Source organism: Heptranchias perlo, chromosome 13, assembly GCF_035084215.1.
Source record: "Heptranchias perlo isolate sHepPer1 chromosome 13, sHepPer1.hap1, whole genome shotgun sequence".
Taxonomy (NCBI): Eukaryota; Metazoa; Chordata; class Chondrichthyes; order Hexanchiformes; family Hexanchidae; genus Heptranchias; species Heptranchias perlo.
In genome coordinates this window covers 21,201,553-21,221,079 of record NC_090337.1, presented here as the reverse complement: position 1 = coordinate 21,221,079, position 19,527 = coordinate 21,201,553, and the positions used below count along the sequence as shown (strand labels likewise).

Sequence of the window (19,527 nt, the reverse complement as noted above, 5' to 3'; positions counted from 1 at the left end):
CATTCATTACTGTATGCCACTCAACCTTGCAGTGCAGTCTGGGATCTGAAATAACTCTCCTGGTTGAGATAAATTTAAGTGGTAGACAGCCCTGGAAATTAAATTTGCACCTGGATAAACTCTACAGGGCCTAATTCATTACGGGAGCCACTAAGCCTGTTTTTTAACTGATTCAAAGATATGATCTACGTAAACTGGCATGGAGTAACAGGATGCAGGTTTGTGTCAGCGATTGTTCACGTGGCACATTCTCAGCCTCTGGTGTTGCCAGGAGGCTCCAAGCAGAGTTTGTTTCCCACACGGTGGAATCGAAAACCAGGGGCCTTGCCTTGTGCATTGCCTTTAGGTTGGTTATAGTAAGGATTTGGCAGATGCCTAGGATTAGTTCCACAGCATTTTTTCTCCACTGGAAAAGGTTGTGGTAAAAGGAGACTAAAGGCATGTCAAAAAGAGAATAAAATAAACATAAATAACAAGAAGAATGGTTGTCAGGGGATGTGAGAGTACATCACAGGTACTGTAGCTCTCGCTTTCAAAACTGCTGTCTTCACCCCTCCCATCAAAAAAGCCACCTTTGACTCTTCGTCCTTACAAAGGTGGGACAAAGGGAGTCAGAGGAACGGAGAGTCCCATCTCCAACCTCCTCTTCCTCTCCAAAGTTCTTGAACATGTTGCTGCCTCCCCTCATCCACACCTTTGTCACCTCCAGATTTGACTATTCCAATGCTCTCCTGGTTGGCCTCCCATACTCTACCCTCTGTAAACTTCAGTTCATTCAAAACTCTGTCTGTATCCTATCTTGTACCAAGTCAGGCTCAACCATCACCCCTGTCCTTGCTGACCTACATCGGCTCCTGGTCCCCCAACCTCATGTTAAAACCCCTTGATGTCCTTACCCTTTCTTATCTCTGTAACCTCCTTCACCTATAACCCCCCCCCCCCCCCCCACCTCCCACCCCGGACTTTCCGTTCCTCTGACTGTGGGCTCCCTTTGTCCCATCATTGATGGCCGTGCCTTCAGCTGTCTAGGCCCCATGGTCTGGAATTCTCTCCCTTAACCCCCCTGCCTCTCTATCTCTCGCCTCCGTTAAGGCCTGCCTTAAAATCCACTTCTTTGACCATGCATTTATTCCCTTCTTTGCCTTGGCATCCATTTTTGTCTAATTATCCTCTGTGGAGCACCTTGGGATATTTTTCCACGTTAAAGGTGCTATATAATTGCAAGGTGTTAATAGCATTAATAGAAACTTGGCTGCAAACAGTACAAGACTGTTAAATGAACACATTGGGATATAATATATTTAGGAGGGATAGAAAAGATAAGAATGAAGGCAGAGTGGCAGTATTGCTAAAAGAGGGACTACATATTGTAGAGGGGATTGATTTTAAACAAGAAAGGAGTACAGACAAAGTTGAAATGGCTGGAGCTCAAAGATAAACAAGGGCTTGTTACATTAATGAGGTGTATTACTGACTTTCAAATTGTGGGAAGGAAATGGAAGAAGACATCTGCAGTCAGATTAGGGAGATCAGTAGGAAAAACAAAGTTATCGTTCTCAGAGATTTTAATTATTAACTTAATGATAGGACAGTGAGGGAGTAAATGGAGAAAAGCTGTGAGGAGGATGCAAAGAGGCTGCAAAGGGATATAGACAGATTAATTGAGTGGGCAAGAAGGTGGCAGATGCAGTATAATGTGGGGAAATGAGAAATTATCCACTTTGGTAGGAAGAATAAAAAAGCAGAATATTTTTTCAAAAGGTGAGAGACTAAGAAATGTTGGTAGGCTAAGGGATTTGGGCGTCCTTGTACATGAATCACAAAAAGTTAACATGCAGGTACAGCAAGCAATTAGGAAGGCAAATCGTATGTTAGCCTTTATTGCAAGGGGATTGGAGTATAAGAATAAGGAGGTCTTGCTGTAATTATATAGGGCTCTGGTGAGACCACACTTGGAGTACTGTGTACAGTTTTGGTCTCCTTACCCAAGGAAGGATATACTGGCCTTGGAGGGGGTGCAATGAAGGTTCACTAAATTGATTCCTGGGATGAAAGGGTTGTCCTATGAGGAGAGATTGTGTAAAATGGGTCTATATTCTCTGAAGCTTAGAAGAATGAGAGGTGATCTCATTGAAACATATAAAATTTTTAGAGAGCTTGACAGGGTCGATGCTGAGAGACTGTTTCCCCTGGCTGAAGAGTCTAGAACTAGAGGACATGGTCTCAAGATAAGGGGTCGGCCATTTAGGACCGAGATGAGGAGGAATTTCTTCACTCAGCGGGTTGTGAATCTTTGGATTCTCTATCCCAGAGTGCTGAGGATGCTGAGTCGTTGATTATATTCATAGATCGATAGATTTTTGGACATTAAGGGAATCGAGGGATATGGGGATAGGGCGGGAAAGTGGAGTTGAGATCGAAGATCAGCCATGATCTTATTGAATGGCGGAGCAGGCTCGAGGGGCCATATGGCCTACTCCTGCTCCTGTTTCTTACGTTCTTATGTTCTTAAAAGGGAAAGGAATTTCCAAAATGTGTACCAGACTCCTTCCTTAAGCAGTATATTAGTAGGTCTACAAGAGTGAAGGCATTGCTAGATCTGGTTATGAGCAATGAAATAGATCAGGTAGATGAACTAAATGTGGGTGAGCACCTTGGGAATAGAGACCAGAGTATGATAAGAGTTCAGATCCAATTCAAAGAGAAAAAGTCAGTACAAAAACTGGAACACCAGATTGGACAAAGGCAGATTTTTGAAAGATGAGGAATAAACTAGCCGAGGTGAGGTGGAAGAAAAAATGAGCACACAGGACTGTAGAGCAACAGTGGATAGTTTTTTAAAAAAAAGATTGCAAAGGTACAAAATAAGTATATTGTATTAAAAAAAGAAGGAAACTACAAGTAGCTTTAGAATGCCATGGATAAATAAAGAGGTTAGAAATCAATTAAAACTAAAAATGACTGTAAAAATAATGATGAAAATGAAAGAATATGAGAAAATAAGAGATTCAAAGTATAATTTTTACATATTTGTTTATCAGTAATATTTTGCAATCGCGCAGAATTCTGTGAATGAAATGGGTGCATCTCAGTAAGAATTTTAGGATTCTGTACTGAAGGCCTGAAAGCATCTGTGTGACCATGTCTGGCCTGTGAAAGGGTTTGGTTGCTCAGCTATATCCCACTGCTAGAAATTTTAAAAAAAAACTTTAGATAGGCAAAAATTTGATTGGATTCATAATAGCTTTTTGCTCTTCGATTTTTACAGGTCGTGTTGTGAATGTTGCCAGCATGTTTGGACGCATGAGCATAGCGAGCCACTCTGCCTACTGTATATCGAATTACGGAATAGAGGCGTTTTCAGACTGTCTGCGCAATGAACAACAGCGTTGGGGTGTTAAAGTCAGCATAATTGAGCCGGGGAACTATATAGCTGCCACAGGCATTCTCACTCGTGACCACGTTGAAAGCATTGCTGATAGAATGTGGAAAGAAGCTACTGAAATTGTACGTGAAGATTACGGGAAGACATACTTTGATCGACAGACAATGACAGTGAAATCCTTCTGTAGCAGCAGTTCGAAAGACATGTCTCTTATTATTGATGCCATCACTGATGCACTAACTTCCAAATATCCATACAGTCGTTATGAACCAATGATTGCCTACTGGTGGGTTAGATTGCACATCTTGGCCCACTTACCTGCTCCAATAGCTGATTGGGCATACAAATAATAACCAACTTGCCAGCATGCTGCCAGATTGGTCTGCTTCAAACAAGTTGTGCCATTTTCCTCGTCCTTCCTGTTCCTTTCTTCAATATTTAGTGTCACTTCCTCTTTTTTTAAAAAAAGATTCTAACCCAAGGACACTTAATGGAATGGCACAAAATTAATTAACGTTCTATTTTATAGATTTTGTATGCACTTACTCTAATATAATTATTTTTCACTTGGACACATTATATGCTTGTTACAAGGTAATGTACTGAAGAACTGTTGTAATACTGTTTATTTTTAAATGTAGTAAATATGTGTTATTAAATTCAATGGTGGAAAAATTGTGCTGTTCTTCAGTATTTTTACATGTGTGTGATACCATATGTTAGATAGAAAATTTCCCTATGATAAGTTGCAGAATATTTCTTCTTCTTGCTTTTTTTGAGTGTCTGCCTCTTTTTCTCTTCTCTTCCTCTGCCATAGGCTCCCCTTCAACTCCCCACTTACAGCTGAGAGGTTGAGTTAAAGACGTTCTCCTTGTCTGCTCCCAATGTTGCTGTAAAACTGGCCATGAGGAGGTGAGTGAAAAAGGCCAGGCATGTTTAAGTCCAACTTATTCTTCCTCCCACTGCAGAGGTGATTGGTAAGCATTTGACGCCACCTTACTAGAGATATGTCATGCATCGTCCCACTGCATGACATGGCATATCGGATTTTTAATATTCATATTTATAGTTGCTAATTAGCTTGTGTGGACATCCTCAGGTGTTAAGGATTTGGAGCATACTGATCATCACTGCTAGCATAAAATGTCAAAAAACAGAAGTAATCCCATCTCCTTTGGGCTTCTGATAACTATTAAGTTCATCATTCTCAAAGTTAATGACTTTATCAGTGGTGTCATGGATGAATATTCTGTCTACGAGTTGGTTTACTGTTTACTGAAACAAAAATCAGCATCTTTTGTGTAGGAGGATCTTTGAATTACTTTGAAGTGAAGGTTATTAGTGTGGTGCTCGTACTGTTTTTCCCAGGATTGTGCTTGTTACAATTTGGATCATCTCCCATCACTCTTTGGTTACGTTCACTATAACAGATAGTTTTCATAATTCTCTTACAAACCGAATCTTAATCTTGTGTGTATAGTGAAGTGGGTATAATGTGCCTCAGGGTGAACAGTACCCTTTTACAACTGAGTTATAGTGGATATAGTACAGATTACCCACCACATCCTCCAGATCTCTCCAGTGGGAGGAAAATCACCATGCTGATAGAGTATATATCTCAGACCACACTCTGAACTGTCTGTTAAGCTGTCTTTCTCAAGTGGCTTGCCTGGAATAATGTGGAATTGGCTCAAAACTTTGCAACGACTTTGTTGCTGGAAGTCCCCACTCGTATGACGCCTGCCTAGCTGAGACAATCATGACTCGAAGCATAGGGAGTTGGACTCAACTATGAGAATTATCTATGATATGGGAGCAGAAAAATCAGCAGTAAAAAGAATAGAAAACACTCAAAAAGTCTGGTAATATGCCAAAATTGGATATTTGAACCTTAGCAAAAAGTTATGATTAAAGGCCAAATGAAATAACGAAGTCCTTGTTAGTGGTCAGTCATGAAAGGCCCATGCAGATGTATCCAGCTGTGTCTTTTAGTTTTGACTCGAGGATGACTGGGTTATCCTTGCACTATGAAGAGAACAGATGCATTTATCCATTGGATATTGCATTGTCATTACATGCACTATTAGGCACAATCACTGCCGATGCATTGATGTAATATATTGTGCAAATAATAGAATATCTAATAAATGTGATATACACCACAGGCTCTGCACTTTCCTTCACATTTCATAGGGTCTACACCTTCCAAGCTCTCCCTCTGGAACAGCTTGGCAATAGCTTGCTCACAGAGAGTGAGCTGTTTCATATTTGGCTTCGCCACTTGTTCTATGCTGCGACCTCCAGTTCTATATATAGATTTAGCCTTCAAACATGAAGTCTATAGGGACTGAGACAAGATGATTTTTTAGTTATGAACACAGCATTATTGCTCTGCAAAGTGCCTTACAGGAAAGGCTGCCAGGTCTTCAAACTGCGGAGTGGGCTTTGATAGGATTGGTGCTGCAACTGCATTGCCAACAGCTTCTACCTCTAAGAAAGTTTGGTGGGAATTTTAACCCTGTAGATAAAATTAGCATAAATAAGAAGAAAAATTATATTTGCAAAAATTTGCATTGAGGCATATGTAAAATTAGTGGCAGCACAATTTACCCCAATAGCCAATCTGATGGGGATTGAGCGGACTTTCCAGATCAGGTCATCTTTGCTGCTTCGGGAACAGCTGATGTGAAAACCCCATGCTACAGTAAAACCACTGCCTTTAAATAGTCCATATTTTATATATTTTTAATCTATGTACGAATTGGTTTCAAGCAAGTGGACTATGGTCCTTTGCTACCAGTAGCATTAGGCAGTTAATAAACAGCAGACATGAGTTGCCTGATTGGAAGGGGAAATCTCTGAGTATTGAATGATTAGTATGTACGAGGTGAAGGTTACCTTTACTTCAAAGCTTATCTTGTTGTGGTACTGCAGCCTTGAATGGGATGAACACAAGATATCTGCAAATAACAACATCTGTCTGTAAATTGGGTGTAATATATTTGCTGATGTTAGATCGAAGTTTACAGGAAGTTCATAGTTGATATGTGTGGTGATTTACACAAAACAAAACAACAAAGTGACATCATTTGCACATGGTGCATGTGAATTATAGCAGCTATTTATTACACAAGTGCTATATTTTGTGTAAATCTAACATTCTGTTTCTTCAGTACATTGAGTCTAGTTTTATTTTACCTTGAACTTATTTTTACTTAGTTATTAGTCCTTTTTTGGACCTTTTTTCAATCGAGAAACCGAAGTGAAGGGCCAAAGCTCACAAAGTAGGATATCGTCAAGATTGGGAGAAAAGCAAGATTTTCCTCCATATTCCTGACTGAAAATGGGTTATACGGGAATGAAGAATTAAGGAAAATAGGGTGGGGAGGCCTCCTGCCGAATTCTTGCCCTAAACATTGGTGAATCACATTTTTCTGCTACTACCACTGATGTCGTCCATTGCCCATCCTACTTTGTGGAAATGACACTTATGATGGCTGATTTTCCTCTGGGGCCTGCATCTAAGTGCACAGCAAGTGGAGTGCACTGGAGTGCACTCTGCCTGGACCTATCCCATTGCACCCGCATTTCCAGTTTTTGGTCATTTGCACACGGTGGCAGGCACTGAGTGCACATGAAATTCTGCCCTTAAAGGCCTATAACAACTAAAAATGGTTTCATGGCCGGTTGCCTTCATTTTGGTCTGGCTGCATTTGCTCCCTGTTTACTTTTATCCTGCAGCATTAGTCATTTTTTTATGGCCTGGCTGCATTTGGTTTGGTTTGGTCCTGATTCATCTTCAACAGTTTGGGCCCTACTCTATTGGAGTTCCCCACATAAACTCTTCCCCACATAAACCTCTTCTCCTCTTAAAACCCTCATCAAAACCCATCTCTACGATCAAACTGTTGGTCACCCCTCCTAATCTTTACCTCCTGGCTCGGCATTCATTTTCCTAATGGTTATCTGTGAGGCGCATAGGACAGATGTCTGGCCTGATATTAGGAGGGAGGTGAGTTGGCAGCGGGGGGGTCGACTGGGCGCGTGGGTAACGCGTCCAGTGAAACCGGGGTGCTCTGCACGTAATTGCAGCCTAATTGAAGGTACTTATGCGTGCTTCCAGGTTTCCCGTTCCAGACCCACGCAGCGGGCGCACTGCGCACCCGCATCACAGGCTGTCAGCAGGAGGAGCCCTATTTAAAGGGGCAGTCCTCCAATGCTCCTTCTGCAGCAAAGAACCAAATTGGCAGCATGGAGCAGCCTCAGACTCCTCACTCCAGGTGCTACTCGATGGGGTCAGAAGGAGGAGGGAAACATTTTTCCCAGCGGACGGGAGGAAGTGGCCTGCCTCTGCCACCAAGAAGGTCTGGCTCGAGGTGGCAGAGGAGGTCAGCAGCAGCAGTAACATCTCCCGAACCTGGGTCCAGCGCAGGAAGCACTTTAATGACCTAACCAGGTCAGTCAAAGTGAGTATACTTACGCATTGGCCCACACTCCGACTTCCACATCATCTCCACCACCACACAACCCCTTCTGCACTGTCACCACAACGCTCTCGCATCACTCCTCACATCCACTCAACTATCATCCTCACCTTGCCTGCACTTACTCACCGCCCCACTTCTCCTTTCGAACACTACCACGCAACCCAATCCTCATACAATCTCATGGCTATATCTCACACGCACCCTCCCATGCATCTCCCTCACTGTCACCCCCACCCACACCAATGCATGCATCGGGTCACTATGGTACCATCACTCAATCACGCCTCTGTGTTTTGCCTTGATAGGAGAAGAGATGCCAGAATGCCCGGGAGAGGGATGACCGTGAAAGGGGATAGGGAAGTGGGGTCGCCACTCAAAGCGCTTCCACGTCTCACCCGTTGCCCCCCTCTCAACCGGTACCCACAATGCTGCCTCCTCTCCAGGTGGTCGAGTCTGTCCCTGCACAGGTGCAGGTGGAGCAGTCTTTGGAGGGGTCCTCACGGGCACTGAAACCCAGAGAGCGTCTGCGCAAAGCATCTAATCAGTCAGGGCATGAACAAGAGCAACCTGCCACTACCTCTGCTCCAGGCACAAGGGAAGCACCACGTAGGAGTAGTTGGAAGCGTAAGGCAAAGGTTTTGTGAGCACAAAGGGGATGCACAAGGGTGTTTGACGATTTGTCATGTTTTTTATTTATATTTCTTTCACATTCACAATAAATCTTATTATTATCATCACTACTGCCACGTCTTGCCCATTCTTGACTGGCTTGTGCAATAAGGTTCACCATGAACACGCACACTTGATGCCACCCATTGGGTCATTCTACAGTGGGTGTATGTGTAGTTGCACCACTGTTTTGTGCAGGGGGTGGGGGAGGGGGCTGGTGTAGCTGCTCCTCTGTCCAGTTGATGAGGACTGGACTCTTCACACTGTCTGATGTTAGGAGAACCGTTCACATATCAGTGACTCCCTGGCCTCACGAGCAGCCAGGTGAGCCGCTGTTCTGCCCATGGGTTGCTCCGCCTTCTCCTCCTCCTCAATATGGGTGGCAGATGTGGATGGGGCCTCCTCCAGCGGCACCCCTGACTGTTGTGCCATGTTGTGCAGGGCACAACAGACGACTATAATGTGTCCCACTCTGTCAGGTGCGTATTGAAGCACTCCCCCGAACGATCAAGGCACCTGAAGCGCATCTTGAGCAGCCCTATAGCATGCTCAATTGTAGACCTGGTAGCGATGTGGCTGTCGTTATATCGATGCTGTTGCTCGGTGGTGGGGTTCCCCAGAAGTGTCATAAGCAGGGTTATTCCTTGTCCGTGAGGAGCCAGTCCTTGTGGGTGTTTGGTGCGTGGAAGAGGGCCGGGATGTTGGATTCCCTGAGGATGAAGGAATCGTGGCACCTGCCAGGGTATCTGGCGGACACGTGAAGGAATCTCTTGCGGTGGTCACAGATGAGCTCAGTATTCATGGAGTGATAGCCCTTCCTGTTGATGAACAGTCCTGGCTCGTGTGGAGGTGCCCGTATTGCTATATGGGTGCAATCGATTACACCCTGCACCCGTGGGAAGCCAGCCACCAAGTGGAATCCCACTGCCCTCTCCGTCTGGCTGAGGTCATCATGGGGAAGATGATATAGTGCGAGTCCCTGCAGAACAAGCCGTCGGTGACCTGCCTTATGCACTTGTGTGCAGACGACTGAGAGACCCCAGCGATGTGCCTGGTGGCACCCTGGAAGGATCAGGAGGCAAAGAAGTTGAGGGCAGTGGTGACTTTGACAGCGACAGGTAAGAAGATGCTGCTTGGTCCATCCGGGAGCAGCTCGTCATTAAGGAGGCTGCAGATGTCCGCGACTACCTGGCGACTGAGTCTGAGCCTCCGTGTGCACTGGTCCTCAGAGAGGTCCAGGAAGCTGAGCCTCGGTCTGTAGACCCTGTGGCGAGGGTAGTGCCTTCTGCGACGCATCTCTCTCTGCGGTTGCCCTCCCTTCTGCTGTGCAGGTGGATGTGTCACAGCACTGTGTTGTGGAGCTCCACGTGTCTGAGGTGGACGGCGAGGCTGGTGATGCTGTTCATCCTCCGAGGAGGTCGTGACTGCAGCTATGGCGGCCCCCATCCGGAAGGTGTACGTTTGAGGGGGTCCGCAAGGTAGGTAAATGTGTCTGCGCACCGGGGTTGAGGTTCCAAGTTGGTTAATTTTAGTGTTAGGAGGAGGGTGGTGGAGGCCAAACTTTGTCCAAAGTGACAGACTGGCCTCCTGTAATGAGTGAGGGTCTCCCCACCCCCCCCCACCCAACCTGTCAAATTGACCTTTGCAGCTCCCACAGGCTGGTGGCTGCAACACGTCTGTTTCAACTGGGAGTGTTTCCCCCAGTATGGGAAACATGCTCAGTTTAGATGAAAATCCCACCCCTCCTAAAATATCCCCCCAATCAGGTCTGCAAACGACCTGAACTATCAAATGAATTGCTTTAAGCGGGATCCCGCCGGCTTTAATTGCCGGTGGGAGTCCCGCATGTGGGGGCTGTGCGCGCATCTAAGCACATCACTGGGGAACCCGGAAGTGGGCGGGTTGGAGCCGGGATCCGGACCCGCCCCGGGAATCCCAAATTTTCGGAGCCCCCCACCACGAACACACCCACTCGGCCATCCTAAAATCGACCCCTTTATTTTAAAAGCAAGTTGTTGTTCATAATCTGTTTTCCTTAATGATTGCCAGATGCATGTGGTCAAGGTTGCCAGGAAGTTCATTCTGTTTGTCCCCCAGTTCAGGTAAGCATGAACAATATTTGCTGGCTCCCCTGCATGACAAGGTCTTGCTAAGTATAAACCATATGCCCTTTCTCACTGAGCAGCTCTAAATATTCCTGAATGGATGAATGTTCACAGATCAATACCAGATTTCCAATGAATTTACATATGTGATCATTGTCTAATAACAGTTGGCCCTCCCTATCTAATGTTCTGTTATAAAGGGAATATCGCCTCCCTAACATTGCCCAACTTTGCCCCTGCCTCCGCCCATCTGCTGCTGGAACCCTCATCCATGCATTTGCCACCTCCAGATTCGACTATATCAATGCTCTCCTGGATGGCCTGCTATCCTTTATGCTCTGTAAAGTTCAACTAATTCTGCTGCCCTTAATCTAAGCTGTAACCAAGACCCACTCACCCATCACTCCTCTCCTTGCTGATCAACGTTGGCTCCTGGTCCCCCAAAACTGCCAAATTAATAATGTCATCCTTGTGTTTAAATCCCTTCATGGTCTTGCTTCTCCTTATCTCTGTAACTTCCTCTAGGCCTACAACCTCCCCAGAACTCTCTGCTCCTTCAACTGTGGCCTTGTGCATCCTCCCTGCTTTCATCCCATCATTGGTGGTAATGCCTTCAGCCGCCTACGCCCTACACTCTAGAATTCCTTCCCTAAACCTCTCCACCTCCCTCTCCTCCTTTAAGACCCGAATTAAAACCCATCTCTTTAGCTAATCATTTGGTCACCTTTCCTAATATACCTTTCTTTGTCTCGGTGTCCATTTTTGTCCAATTACGCCTTTGAGTGTTAGGATATTTTTCTACCTTAAGTGCGCTATATGAATGGTTTTTTTTATAAAATAAGGGGTGGCATGGAAATGTGGAATGGAACTCTTCAGGAACCCAGTATCACATCAGGTGCTCCTAGGTCAGCACAAGAAGATGCAGAGTAGAGCTCCACCAATCATGGAACATCCTTTTCCAGTCCGGGAACTTTAAATAACTTGAAGGTGCTGAAGTTGGCTTTCTGCACCAAGCTCAAAAAAGGAAGGAGCCTTGCAGGCCCGATCAAAGAAATTCGGGGGCTGCATTATGCTGAAAGCCACCTTTTGGACAATAGTGCACTAGAGTAATGTTGGAAATTGCCCCTTGCACACTCACTGCATCACCTGTCTACTTTCACCAGTTCCATAGGAAATGTTGGAAAAGCAGGTTGAGCAGAAAGGAAAATTAGTTCCAAGTGCAACAGACTTTGTTTCATGATGTTGAAGATCCAATAGCCATTGACAAAAGGCAACTGGAAATCTCAAGTAAATGAAGAAACAGAACTTATAAGTTGCTAGTTAGACACAAACTGGTGAAATGCTGGCCCATTTCAACATCATCAAAATCACCCCTTTTTCTTCAATTATAAGGCCTTGTAAAGGAAATTGTTTTTATGTGTTCTTAATTAGAGAGTGAAACATGAGTGATGCACATTACTTGAAAGATTATGGCCTTTTTGAGTATTACCTTGAAGGTCAACTGAATTATTAAATCTTAAAGTGCACTGGAGAATTTTTTTCCTGTAATTCTTATCACTTGTATGAATACCAACAGGAACAACATACAAATTTGTAAGTTGTAACATTTTTACGATAATATGTTCCAAGGCACTTCACAGAGAAGAGAGTTGGACGAGACAGTAGACATTTTAGGAGAGCTGGCCTAAGATACAGTCAAAAAAATAGATTTTGAGATTTTTAAAGACAGAAGGGACGTAGCAAGATGAAAAGATTCACAAAGGGAGTTCCAGAGGGCGGAACCAAGATGGTTGAAAGCTTTGCCACCAAGTGAGGAATGCCAGGAGGGAGGATGCACAGGAATCCAGAGTCAAAAGACTTAAAGTGCGTGTGGGAGGTAGGGCTGGAGGACGGTGTGAGTCCCAGGAATTTAATTTTACAAGAATCCATAGGGTAAATTTTGAGGCTCTGCGCTGATGGTAGGGCCTCGCCACAGCCAATACTTCTTGAAACATTGCCGGCAGCATGCCCATGATTTTTCATGCATTGATATTTTTCCTTTCCATTTCTTCTACCTTTTTCCTGCTCCCAATCTGACTGGTGAAGGAGGATATGTGATGGATTGAACTTCGCCTGGAAGACTGAGCAAGAAAATACATTGATAGCATCTGTATCTGTATGTTGTGACTGAGAAGTATTGCATGCAATTTAACAAAATTCCGAACTTAATGCAGAAAGACCTAATACTGTCTTTGGTGAGACCACACCTTTGATTTTAGCATGTACCTCCCTCTGTACATTACTAAGGTACTATGTTGACAAGAATAAACCCTCTTTTTAATTGTAATTTTTTATGCAAAAATATTTAAGTAATTTGTTTACTCTCTGTTCCTTATATCCATGCCATCCTCTTCAACAGATAATTCATGCTATTAACTGTTATTAACTTAATACTGTTCTTCAGTCAACATGCTTGGAGATGCACTAAAATGGTGTGGAAATGGTATCCTGTCCCCCGACCTCCTCCATCTTGTGGACAAAGTAACCAAAACTGTCTAGTTTCCCCTCTCATTACCTCAAATGTGAATGGCAGTCAAAACTGGGATTTTTAAGGAGAGATTCCTAGTCAAGAGTCTACTGTAAATGCAATTTTTCTCCTCCTACCACACTAGTATTTTAGGGGATTAGCTCCCGACGTCCACATTGGCCTTCAGCATGGCAGTTCATCCAAACCTCAACAGATATTATTAATTTCACTATTTGACCCACTTGAAGGACTTTGAGTCTCCATTTTGAATAAAAGTTTTTTTTAAGTGGTATTGGAGAAATGTTTCCTCTGAGTGCTGTGTGTAATTTTATAAAGAACGGGTTTACAATTTCAGTACACATAACACACAGAGGAAATCTTCCCCTATTATAAATATAGGTGTTTTTTTTTTACATCTTTAGGTCTTCCCACCCATACACCATTCTGGCTAATAAGGCAGGCAGATGTGCTTCTTACAGGGCTCCACCAATGCCACTGTGTCACTGGCCCACCAGTCGGTGGCTGGCGGTAGCCTAGTGACTTGCCTGCCTTTGTTTCTCCCTCTCTTTGCAAAAATGTTTCACCTGTGTATAGTGCCTTAATCAAACAGCACAATTGAGATTGAGAATTCATGTAATCAAAAAGCATGAATCCACATTCCACCACTCTTCGTTCCAGCATTTGTCATCTACATTGTGCTACCAGCTCACCCATAAAAAGGTTATTCAAATATTTGCATAATTAGGTGTCAGAGACAAAGGGGAACATTAATCTTTATTTTCTTGAACTGATTCATACAAAGTACAATCTGAATTAATTATAAATAATTACTTTAACACATTAGCTCCATTTCAGACAGTGTTATAATCTGTTTCCCACTGACTGTTTCAGGTTTGGCACATACTGTTGTGCTAAGTGAGTACACTTTTTTAGAATTCATGGTCAGCCAGTGCCACAGATACTTCAGGTCACAGTTGCAAACCCATGGATTCAGTGAGAGATCTGGACCCTGTTGCCATTTTGCCCCAATCTGCAGGAGATTATCGAACACTCCTGTGGGAAGCGACTCTAACTTGTTGTCTGAAAGATCAATCGTGTCCAGATTCAATACTTCATTAAACAGCCCCACTGGAATCTTCCCAATATTATTACTATTAAGAAACAAATATTTTAAATTTAGCACATGGTCAAAAATACCAGGAGGAATGATGTACAACTGATTATTTCCCAGATTTAACCTCTCCAGCTTGGACAATTTGTTAAATAAATCAACTGATAAATTTTCAAGTTTATTATTGGAAAGATCAAGCGTTATCAAACTGGTTAGATTTTGAAATGAATTGGGAAGTATGGATGTCAACATATTGTTTGATAAATCCAGCCATTCAAGACTGTGAAGATGACTAAACCATAAAGGATTTGTTGTCTGCAATCTGTTTCCCTGTAAAACCAGTGAGGTTAGATTAAGAGAGGTGCTAAATAAATTTGGTGGGAATGTCTTCAGGAAATTGTTGGTTAAGTCCAGGATTCTCAGCTGATGAAGATCTTTTAGTACACCTGAAGAGATGTTTGTCAGCATGTTGCTTGAAAGATGAAGTTCTTGAAGTTGGAACAGTCCAACAAAATCCTTTTCTTTTAGGGTGGTAATGTTGGTGAATTCTAACGATATGGTTGTTGCATTGGGCGGAATGTTCTCTGGTACGTCATGAAGAGATTTGACCGAAACACAAACCACAGATGTGATATTGTTCGAGAAGTAGCAAGTGCAGTAATCAGGGCAAATGGTCACGGAAAATGAAAAGCAAAAATAGCTCAGGAACAGTACCGCAGTAATCTTCATGGCATTCATTTGATCTGAAATTAGTGAAAAACATAAGAATGTTCGTATCTATGGCTATCATGGAGCGGATGACATAATTAAAAATGGTTACAAAGAATTTATTAAGATTAGTTTTCTTTTGTTTCTTTTTACATATTTCAGTTCATTTTTTCCACAAAATGTTTTTGTTTAAACAAAATATGCTGATGGTATGATATGGGGAACTGGCTGGAAAAGTTGCTGAGCTCAACCCTAATCTGGTGTAGGGGTTCAGATGATGGTTATCAACCACACAAGCCTCACTGTCACACATTGTGATGCCTTATGAACCCCTCAATTATAGGTTACATTTTGTGAGCTTCCATTCTGGGGAAGTTGGAAGGCTTGCACAAGGAGAGCATAATTGGAGAATCAAGCACTGAGGTCAGAATGCCTGATTCAGGATCGTTTTACTAGAAAAATCAGGATTGTTGTGAAATGGGTAAGCTGATCTTTGTGCCCAGTTCTCTGATCCGTGTTCTTGTTGAGTGACACTCCATTGTTGGGAATGGAGCCTCACAAAATTTACAAATTACAGCCTTAACAAGCTCAGCAATCTAGCATTTTACACACAAATCATCTGAATCTATCAATCAGATTGTAACTCGTTCCCAGGTATCAATCTATAATTTTCTATCTAACCCATCTGAACTCCTTGATTAGATTATAACCTGCAACTCTTTTGTCAGATCTCCATTATTCTCTACATAAACCAACTGAAGCTCTCCATAGGTTTATTCCCCACATAAGCCAACTGAACCTCTCTATCATCCTGCTTCAGTGAGGCTGGATAATAAATGGGAAAAAATTTTCTTTGACTGCAGCAAAGAGAGAGGCTGTGGAAAACCCAGCGTGAAGGAGGGAGTGAAAGCCCACAGAGAATTGAAAGTGCAGGGGAAGAAGAGAGAGAGAACCCTGAGAGCAGCCTGGCAGCAGGAAAGAGATAAATGCCCACAGCCAGACTGAGGAAGCCAACCTAAGCAGCCCTGCCAAGATGCCAATCATTGGGCCCAATCACTGGAACAATCTGTTATTTGAGACTAGTCCAGGCCAGAAAACAGGATATCATACAGAGGGTTACTGAACTGTGTGTAACCTTGTACTGGTAACCTTGTAATGGTCGATGCAATAATTGGAAGGTAAATTGTACTGTGGTATGCTGAGAGCACGTCTCTTTCTGTTGTTTTTGTAAGTTGATTCCTACCTGCATGTGGAGTGCCTGATAATATGGTTACATGGTTCCTAAATTGTTGTTTGGTGTATATGTTAACCATTAACAGGATAGCAGTGATCACTGCTACTTCCAGTTTTCAAGTTTAGAAACTAGATCATCCATAATGACTAAACAATGGTTCTTCACACTGCACCAACCATATGGCAGGGCTGGGTTTGACCTGTGTAAGAATGAAGCAGTTACTGCTTTTTTTTATCACTTGCACCTAGGCAGTACTTTGCTGCTGTCATTTTTTTCTGGTGCTACTCACTTAACAATTAATATTTCAGCAAACATCAATCACTGTTCCTAGTTAACATAAAACACCCGGCCATTAATTTGAATTTTATTGTACCTTTGAGTAACTGGGTAGGAAAATAAAAGACACAGGGCAGAACTTTTTTCTGCTGACAACAAATTCCAGCATACACATGCTGCAAAATACCTCAGCCTGCAAACAGATTCCAGAGTAAAGTCCCCCAGACTCCAGCAGATCAACTAGAAGACAGCTCATAACAAGAGAAAGAGAGAGAGGCTGCAGAAAGCCCAGACATCAGATTCTATCATTATATTCTTACCTTACACTTGAGCTGATTCAATAAGACTGAAACTTAGAAAACCTATAGAAATACCTAAAAGTTGGCGATCTTTCAAGTGTAATCTGTCCTGTTGAAAGAGAGTAAAGTTCACTGACCATGTCAGTTAAATACAGATTCTATCAGTATATTCTTACCTTATGGTTGAGTCGATTCTGAATTAATTTTGTTCCGTCAGCTTTGTGAAACGCAGTGAATGTGGAGAAGTATTTTATACAGTTCCACAGCTGCTCTTTGCCAAAACAAGCAACTGTCTGTGTGCTCCTGTCAAAGGAAGTGAAGCTCGAATACTGGAACTGGTGAGATTTGAAGAGAAGTTACACAATCACTGTGCCATTTTGGTCAATAGTACTTTCATGCAACTTTAGTTTGCTGAGTGATAACTAATTTGTACAGAACATGCAGAACTCTTTTACACTTGCATGCTGTATCTTCATTTGAATCCTGCTGTTTGATATTGAAGATATTGCATCAAAAAGATTGAAACTTAGAAAACCTATGGAAATACCTAAAAGATGCCAAACTTTCATGTGTAATCTGTCCTGTTAAAAGAGAGTAAAGTTCACTGGGCATGTCAGTTAAATCAATATCTTGCTTGGTGGAGAACAACATTGAGGGAGAATTGTGGAGATTGAGAGAACAACATTTTTGAAGTATTCCAACAAAAGTCAGAATATTGTTGCAGAAACGGAGGATACTGTAAAGGAGCTTGTTGAATGTGATAATTATTCCACATAACTCAAGTGACAGTCACTTATCGAGGCATAAGCCTTCCGAATGGCTTTCTAATCCTAGTACAGAATGTCTTGATTGCAAAAACATAGAAACATAGAAAATAGGAGCAGGAGTAGGCCATTTGGCCCTTTGAGCCTGCTCCGCCATTCGATCTGATCATGGCTGATCTTCTATCTCAATACCATATTCCCGCTCTCTCCCCATACCCCCTGATGCCTTTTGTGTCTAGAAATCTATCTAGCTCCTTCTTAAATATATTCAGTGACTTGGCCTCCACAGCCTTCTGTGGTAGAGAATTTCACAGGTTCACCACCCGCTGAATAAAAAAAATTTCTCCTCATCTCAATCGTAAATGTCCTACCCTGTATCCTGAGACTGTGAATCCTTGTTCTGGACCCACCCCAGCCAAGGGAAACATTCTCCCTGCACCCACTCTGTCTAGCCCCGTCAGAATTTTATATGTTTCAAAGAGATCCCCCTCTCATTCTTCTAAACTCGAGTGAATACAGGCCTAGTCGATCCAATCTCTTCTCATACAACAGTCCTGCCATCCCAGGAATCAGTCTGGTGAACCTTCGCTGCACTCCCTCTATGGCAAGTATATCCTTTCTTAAGTAAGGAGACGAAAACGCACACAATACTCCAGGTGTGGTCTCTCCAAGGCCCTGTACTCAAATCTTCTTGCAATGAAGGCCAACATACCATTTGCCTTCCTAACTGCTTGCTGCACCTGCATGTTTGCTTTCAGTGACTGATGTACAAGGTCACCCAGGTCCCTTTGTACATCAACATTTCCCAATCTATCACCATTTAAATAATACTCTGCCTTTCTGTTTTTCCTTCCGAAGTGGATAACTTCACATTTATCCACATTATACTGCATCTGCCATGTATTTGCGAAGCCTTTATGGCTCCTAGCTTAGAAGCCATTATTGCTTAATTATCTTAGAACCTAGTGTTAGTTAAAAGCTTTATGGTTTTAATTAGCTTTGCTACTTAGATACTTCCCAGCATTCAGTTTCACAGTTGAACTCCATATTGTATGGCTACTTTAAGCTGAACTCCATTTTGAGACCACATTTCCCCAATGAATCTTGAAGGCACCCTTCAGGCAATTTACGGCACACTTTTCTTTCAGCCCCAACCACAGAAAAGTAGAAAAGGACCTCCTCAACCAACCTTCTCCCCAGCGCAAGCCCAGAAGCCCTCCCTACCCTCGGAGGACTACATGACAGAAACTACGCAGCACAGTTGTGAAGCAGCATTTTTATCCCATCTTTGTTCAGCCTCGAACACAATATACATCTATCAATGCCCGTTGCTGTAGACACCTGAATGACCAACCCCCTCAAGACACTACCTGCAGCCCCCCCACCCCGCCCTCCAAGGTGACACCCCACCCTCCAAGGTGACACCCCTTTGGACATGGACACTGACACAATTTCTACTATTTCTTATGTTCTTATGTACAACCTGGTTTGCCACTGCAGTCAACCACCTGTGACAAACTCCACACATCAAGGCTATATTGATCCCACAAATGCTGCCCACTACACCTTGACCCCTCTGACCCAGCCTTTCAAGGACTGTGAACATGGAACAAGTCCATGAGTCAGCAAGAAGTAACTGAGACAGAACTGGGCCCCGAGGACAGGCTGCCCACATCTCACTATCACGAGTAGCAGCAATTATAAAGCTCAGTGAGAACTTTCTAATGAGCATCCAGGACAGGAATGCGAAGATCAGTGAACTCTGCAGTGCTAATGCCAGGGCAGAACATAATAAGTGAACTGGAAATTTGTGTCTATGGAAATGATGTTGAGATAATGGCACTACAAATCTAGATAATCCATCTGCTAAAGAGGACCAAGATAACTGGGGATGCTACAATAATGTATTTATTTTAGCATCCCTGAATGCCTGGAGAAAAATAATCAAAACATACTCAGATCCCTACTCACCATGGATGAGAG

General features: G+C 43.1%; 2 protein-coding genes across 2 annotated transcripts in view; one reads left to right on the top strand and one right to left on the bottom strand.

The window, feature by feature from the left end:
- The window catches only part of bdh1 (3-hydroxybutyrate dehydrogenase, type 1), a 51,670-nt gene extending 46,123 nt beyond the window's left edge, over positions 1-5,547 (top strand). The window contains exon 5 of the mRNA XM_067995118.1: positions 3,269-5,547. Coding sequence (XP_067851219.1) covers positions 3,269-3,735 — 467 coding nt within the window. The 3' untranslated portion in view covers positions 3,736-5,547. The remainder of the gene's footprint in view (positions 1-3,268) is intronic.
- An 8,360-nt stretch (positions 5,548-13,907) lies between these two features.
- On the bottom strand, positions 13,908-17,153 carry LOC137331023 (leucine-rich alpha-2-glycoprotein-like). Its single transcript, XM_067994610.1, has 2 exons — positions 16,957-17,153; positions 13,908-15,006 (listed from the first exon to the last, which is right to left on the bottom strand). The coding sequence occupies exon 2, from the start codon at positions 14,999-15,001 to the stop codon at positions 13,985-13,987; it is 1,017 nt and encodes a 338-aa protein (XP_067850711.1). The 5' UTR covers positions 15,002-15,006; positions 16,957-17,153; the 3' UTR covers positions 13,908-13,984.
- Between the last annotated feature and the right edge of the window lie 2,374 nt (positions 17,154-19,527).